The 6,784-nt window shown below is 49.2% G+C and overlaps 1 protein-coding gene across 1 annotated transcript; it reads right to left on the bottom strand.

Moving 5' to 3' along the window:
- Positions 1 to 336: 336 nt before the first annotated feature.
- On the bottom strand, positions 337 to 1,296 carry LOC100338371 (olfactory receptor 2T11). Its single transcript, XM_008251815.4, has one exon. It carries the CDS (start codon positions 1,294 to 1,296, stop codon positions 337 to 339), a length of 960 nt encoding a protein of 319 aa, XP_008250037.4.
- Between the last annotated feature and the right edge of the window lie 5,488 nt (positions 1,297 to 6,784).

Genomic DNA, 6,784 nt, shown 5'->3' on the forward strand with positions numbered 1-6,784 from the left:
CAAAATTAGGTAGCTTTTTAGGGCTTTGGTTTGGTTTGACCAGGAAATAGGTTGTGAAGGAGGCCAAGTTCAACACAAAACAGTTACTATGAATATTTGAATTCTTTCCCTAAACAAACAAAAAAACAAAGACACAATGAATTCCTGGGCTTACTTAATAATCATTTCTTTTATAATATTTTGCCAAAAGGTCCCTACATCCCCCACTTCCCTCAGGAGCAGGAGTCCTGACAGACTGAAGCATCCTAATCCCCAACAGGAGGCACACTTTGAGGGAACAGGGCACATGGAGGTGGTTCTTAGAAGCCCTGTCCTCCTGTCGCTGTTGCTGAATGCCTAGGTGTCACTTGTCACTACTTTCTGAGCAGATGAACAACGTGTCAGCATCCTTTTAAATGCCCCCATCACATCCCTGTTCCTGAGGCTGTAGATGAGGGGGTTCAGCATGGGTGTGACAATGGTGTAGAAGGCCGACACCACCTTGTCCTGTTCGGGGGTGTGGAAGGACTGGGGCAGCACGTAGGTGTAGAAGGCAGCCCCGTAGAAAATGCTGACCACGGTCAAGTGGGAAGAGCAGGTGGTAAAAGCCTTTTTGCGGCCCTCTGCGGAGTGCATGCGGTGGACGGTGACCAGGATGAGGGAGTAGGAGGTGGAGATGATAGAGATGGGGATGAGCAGCATGAGAACACAGCAGATGTACATCAGGGTTTCGTACAGGGATGTGTCTGCACAGGCCAGCCTAAGAACGGCCGGGATCTCACAGAAGAAGTGGTCGATGGTGTGGGAGCCACAATATGGGACATTCATGGTAATGGGGGTGAGCAGAAAGCCATCCAGGGAGCCGCCCAGCCAGGCTCCAGCAGCCAGCAGAAGACACACCTTGCGGTTCATGAGAACAGAGTACCTGAGGGGGTTACACACGGCCACATAGCGGTCGTAGGCCATGAGGCCCAAGAGGAAGAACTCTGAGCCGATCATGGTCAAGTAGAGGAAGATCTGAATGCCACAGGCCACAAAGGAAATGGTCTTCTCCTTGGAAACCATGTCCACCAGGAGTTTGGGTACTGTGGTGCAGATGAAGAGGGTGTCCATGACGGACAGCTGGCTGAGCAGGAAGTACATGGGCGTGTGGAGGCGGGAGTCGGCCTGGATCAGGACTATCATGAGCACATTTGCCATGACAGCCACCACGAAGATTGCAAAGATGACTGTAAATACCACCCCTGTGGCCTCGCTGCTCACCAGAAGGCCCAGGAGCACAAAGTCAGAGGACGAGGTTCTGTTTCTCGCCAGCATTGCCTGTGGCAGCTCCCAGGAGCAGGGAGACCCAAAGACCTGGAGGGAAACAAGACCCAACACACTCCACATGGGAAAGAGGCAGTGGAGACGACACTTTGGGGTGGGGTGGGGTAAGGTGGGGGTCTGGCTAGGATGAGATTTCCCAGGCCACAATCCAGGAGCAGGGAATTGGCAGCAGGAGCCATTGTGCTCTTCATCTAGGAGAATGTCCCTGTTTATTTGAGTCTCTGTTCCAGCTACTGAATAGGCCATGGGGACTGGGTGACATCGTGGCTGTCTGCCACGCCTGGGGAGGGCTCTCACCTTACCTGTCCTGCTCTTCCTGTAGTGCCTGCATCCAGGAAGTCACCCAGTGTGTGGTTGGTCTCAGTAAGTGACTCTTGGAAAGGTGGAATGGCTAAAGTGAGCAATGAGGAACAGAGGGTGGGGGCCGGGTGTTTACAGGGTCTCTGCTCTTTCTTGCTACTGGAAACCAGCGCTGGGGGTCCTCACTGTTGCTCAGACTGCTTGGTGTTGCCCTAGAGGGCCTTTCTCCAAATAGCCTTTGCTCTCTCACTTATTGGCAATCCCCTTTCAGAATTAAATTCTTCACAAGCAGTCTCTGTTACACCCTGCATGGCTCCCCATTGCTACTCTGGGTTTGGGAAACAGAGGATGGGGATTCACAATTAAGTGGCGGCTGCTTGAAGCTATGTCCCCAACAGTCCTGTAAGGAACAGGATGTTAGCTAGGCTGCCCTCTGCCAGTGTTTACCCAGAGGCCATAGCTGCACTTGGTTACAAGCTATATGCGAGGTGTGAGAACCACAGGGCACAGTTTCAGAACAGATTTTTATCTTTACTGTCGGTGGGTTAAAGACTGATTCTACAAGAGTCACCCCTGCAGTAAAGTGCTCTCCTCCCAAGTGTTGGCTTTGGTGGTGTGAGCACCCAGCACCCTTGTACTTGGACCTGAGGGCCAGGACATGCTCTCTGTGGCCCCACAGTCTCAGTCCTGCAGGCTCAGCCATGTGACTTCCAGAGAAGCATCAAGGATGTCTTGTAGTTCTTGTTTCTGATAGACTCACACTGGGAAGATTCACTATCTGAAATTCAAATTTAGCTGGTTTTTCTTCAGCAGGCCTGAGCCACACCTGCTTCCCAAAGGAATTTGTTGACAGGGCATGTGGGCAGTAGAATCCAGTACAAAGCAGAGGAGATCCTAGCAGGATGATGGCCCCTGCTCTCTGCACTTTCCCTGGGGTTAGTAACAGCAGCGCATGCCAACAGCAGGTCTAGGTCAGGTGGTCTGGATACCCTGACCACTCATTTAAGGCCCATTCCATTGCTCAGAGAAATTGAAGCGAAGCATTGCCTAAAGCCATTTTTAGTTCATTAAAAGTTCATTGATAAAAGAGTAGTCATACTTTAGGCTCCAGAGTCTTAACAGAGCTGTCCACCCCCGGGGCAAGAATGCACTTCTGATGGCTCACAACTCACTCCCCTATGGCTCACAACCAGCTCACGTGGCTGAGGCTAGGGGATGTCAGCATAGCTGGCTGCCAGGGCAGCACTCACTCACCAGTCCTCTGTCTTCTGCAGCTGTCCTTGCTGTGACACCGGTCAGTCAGCTCCATCCATGTATTACAAAAGAGCTAACTGTAGCTTCAAGTGTTATGATTCATCCAGAGACCACCTGGTAGGTGTTAATAGAACAGTCTGAATCTACTCTCTGTGAAACAGACAGACAGGAAATCATCACCCATTAATTGTTCTCTGCATTTGCTTCTTGTTACCCGGAAATTTTTCCTAAAAATATCATAGGACTTACCATTAACTTTCTACTTCACTAAATGCAATGAAGCTGTGATAGCCTTGCCTGAGTGTTAAATAAACCAGCAGCTCCCCCAGAGCTCCCTGCCTGGTCCCCCGCACCTGTGGCTCTGCCTTCTGTGGTACAAAGGACTCTGGCTGCAGGCCCCACAGAAGGACTCTGACATGAGGAGATTGATCTGGGCTGTTCTGCACTTGGAGGCCCTGCAGGACAGTTAAGGGAGACCTGGTATCGAAGCAGAGGTCAGAGTGGTTCAGCCCCTGGTTCTGCAGACAGGAAGTGTGGTGAGCCCAGGAACTGGGGTGGTTGCTGGACACCAGAAGAGGCCAAGCGATGGATTCTGTCCTCACCCTCCAAGCAGGAGTGCCATTCTCCCAGCAACCTGACCCCAGCCCGGTGTGACCAGTGCCAGGCTTCTGACCTTCAGAACTGCGATATTATAAACTGAGTTTGTGGGCGTTCAAATTCCCTCAGCTGTGGGAAAGTACCATGCTACTGCAGAGCACCCTGCATGGTGAGGGGGAGGGGGAGGGGGTGGCAGAGCTCCCTCAAAATAAATGACTCTGAGGACACAACCATTACGATACACACATGGAAACCGTTTTAAAATGTGCGAGCCCAGGTTCAATCCTTATGCAGTAAATTGTGACATTACTGCAGTAATTCTGTGAATGCTTACAGAGCTAAATCCACGTGGTAAACAATGGTGAGATTTTGCATACTTGTCCCTGAGAATTTCCCGGGTACAGATCCCACAAATGGGGATTAAAGAGCTATTTTATTTTTAAAAACATTTGGTTACTTATTGTATTTTTTATTCAAAAGACAGAGAGTAGAGAGAGGGAGATAGACCAACAGAGAGAAGGAGAGAACTCATCTGCTGGTTCACTCCCTAAATACCTGCAGCAGGCAAAACCAGCAGTCTGTAACTCCATCTGGGTTTCCCACATGAGTGACAGGGACCCAAGCACTTGAACCACCACCACTGCCTCCCAGGTGTGACTTAGCAGGAAGCTAGAGTCGGGAGCAGTGCAGCAGTCAAACCTCCACACCTCCACATGGGATGTGAACATCCCAAGTAGTGTCAAATGCCTACCTGGACATTTTCCTTTTAAACAGTATTGTAAAACAGACTTCATGTCAAATGCCAACTCTGTCATCAGAATTCAAATTCCCATGCTGTGTTTAGCTGGCCTGTTGGGGCAGTTGTGTCGCTTTTAGGCAGGCACTTCTGCGAAGGCAGACCAGCATTGCTGGTCACAGGGCAGCCCCTTGGGGAGGCCATCACAGGGCCAGTCATTCTCAGCATGGCTGTTCACTGCTGGGGCCAGGTCAGACTCTCCGGTTAGTTACCCAACTAAGCATCCCTGGAAAAGCAAAGGCAGTCTCGACCTCCTGGGTGGCATCACAAAAACTGCTCCCACCACTGAGTGCTCCCCTTACTAAGTGTGTTGCTGAACGCTTGGTGCTGCTGCCTCTTGCTTATGTGCCACGTGAGGAGGTAGAATATGAGCACGCCAACCCTGCTCACCCTGGCAAGGGGGTGTCCCAGGCAGAGGATTGGAACTGACGTTCCAAAGGGGTAGATGCTGCAGAACCTGGCCACTATTTCTGACACCAAATGCCAAGTGCAGACCATGGTGTAGAGGCAGGATTTCTTCACAGGAGCCAGCGCTGTGGCACAATAGGCTAAACCTCCACCTGCAGTGCCAGCAAACCATATGGGAGCCACTTCTACTCCCGGCTGCTCCACTTCCTATCCAGCTCTTTGCTATGGCCTGGGAAAGCAGTAGAAGATGGCTGAGGTGCTTGGGTTCCTGCACCCATGTGGGAGACCCAGAAGAAGCTCCTGCTGCTAGCTTTGGATCCACCCAACTGCAGCCATTGTGGCCATTTGGGGAGTGAACCAACAGATGGAAGACCTCTCTGTCTCTCCCTCTCTGTGTTTGTAACTCTACCTCTCAATAAATTAATAAAATTTTAAAAAACAATAGGGGAATTTGGAAAGAATTTGATGACAGTTGTTTTGCTCCCAGCTTTACCCTCAGCATACAATTCTACCTGGTCTGCAAAAGTCTCCTGATTCCACTGACCTTGTTTCCACTGCCATTCTTCACACCTGAGATGCCCAGGGACAAGATTAGAAGAATCAGGCTTGTGCTTTAGAGTGTGAAGCCCCTGAGATGAAATGGCCTTCACTGGTTCATTACAGTGGTATTGGTGGAGAGCACACTTCTCTGACACAGCAGGGACTGTTCTGTGTGCCTGGGTCTTTCACCGAGCAAGAGAAAGATCCTTGGTTTTGCTTATGTGAGGAGTAAAATTTGATAAAATCAAATAAGCTTCAAGGGCTGATGGAAGAAAAGAAACAACATTGGATAGTCAGAGCTGATGTTGCAGGCATTTGTTCATCACTTGGACGTTCTCAGCTAATGTGAGGGATGTGATGGAAACAGAACCTGTACACCTTCACCTGACCTCTGAGTCTCTGACAGTTTGAAGGAAGCTCCCCTGCAAATGTTTGGGGAATGTGTGACCTGACCTTAGTTGTCCTTCAGATTTGCTCCCAGTACTAACCTGCCTGAAAGGGTCTGTTTCAGCTTATTTAACTGTGACTTACCCTGTTGTTTAGCTAAATAACCCATGGATGTCAAGTAGTTACCTGTTGTTCCAGTGTTCCCTCCTCCTGCGTGTGTCTGAAGCATTTTGCTTTCATGTCCCTCCCTTTAGAGGAGGGACTCCACTTGGCGGGGAGGCACTGTCATCTTCTGGGCGACACAGGTCTCCATTCTCTCCCCAGGCTGAATAATCGCCCAAGTATTTTCAGTTACCTGAAATCTTCCTGGTTAATTAAGAAAATGTTTAATGGTAGATTTTATCTTTCCTGTCATTCTAATTTCATGCTGTGTACATATAAATGCTTCTTCCTTAAACAAATAAAACAAACACTTAAAAGCAAAGGTTCCGTGAATTTCACATCTAAGCCCCTCACCTGCAGGAGCAGCCTCACTGGGGTCTTCAGGCCCTGGGTAGACCAGTGCACTGGCATCCAACAGTGACCAGGTGTGGCTTTTATCCCCACGTTGCTCCTTGAGGGCATTATTAGGATTAACAAGCTGGCAGTCACACGTTATACCAGGAGCTTCTCCTTTAGACATTGCCTGTCAATTAGCGCCTAAGTCTGGCACCACATCACCAGACCAGAAGTCAGAAGGCAGGGTTCTTTCTTGCTTAAATGAAGCAATAATTTGCTCTGAACATTAGTTTCTCCTTTCCCCATGGGGCTCATCTCCTGTGTGTTCTACTTCATAGATCTTTGTGAGGACCAGAATCAGAATCAGATAAGGCAGCTGAATACGTTTTGGAAATGGGGAATATTCTCTCTCCCTCCTTTCCTCATGCTTGAGAACAATGCATGTCATGTGAATGTCAAGTTGCAAATGTAGAATGTGATAATACTGAAAACAAATTGTAAGCAAATGTAATTATCTCACTCTTTCCCAAGGGAATGTATGAGTTTTTAGAAAGATGAAACGCTGGTGACCTTAAGTCAACTTGGACAAGAATTTGGTGAGATGACCCGGGGAAAATGTCCTTGTCACTCCTTATTAGGATGGGGTTAGTGCTATATGTGAGCAAAGTAGGCACCCACCATGTATATGGTGAGATTTCA

This window comes from Oryctolagus cuniculus, chromosome 6, assembly GCF_051225735.1.
Source record: "Oryctolagus cuniculus isolate XC-2025 breed Fujian yellow rabbit chromosome 6, ASM5122573v1, whole genome shotgun sequence".
NCBI classification, from domain to species: domain Eukaryota; kingdom Metazoa; phylum Chordata; class Mammalia; order Lagomorpha; family Leporidae; genus Oryctolagus; species Oryctolagus cuniculus.

Bases quoted from the DNA above. Each gene is read 5' to 3' on its own strand.
- LOC100338371 (XM_008251815.4), bottom strand. From the start codon at position 1,296: ATGCTGGCGAGAAACAGAACCTCGTCCTCTGACTTTGTGCTCCTGGGC.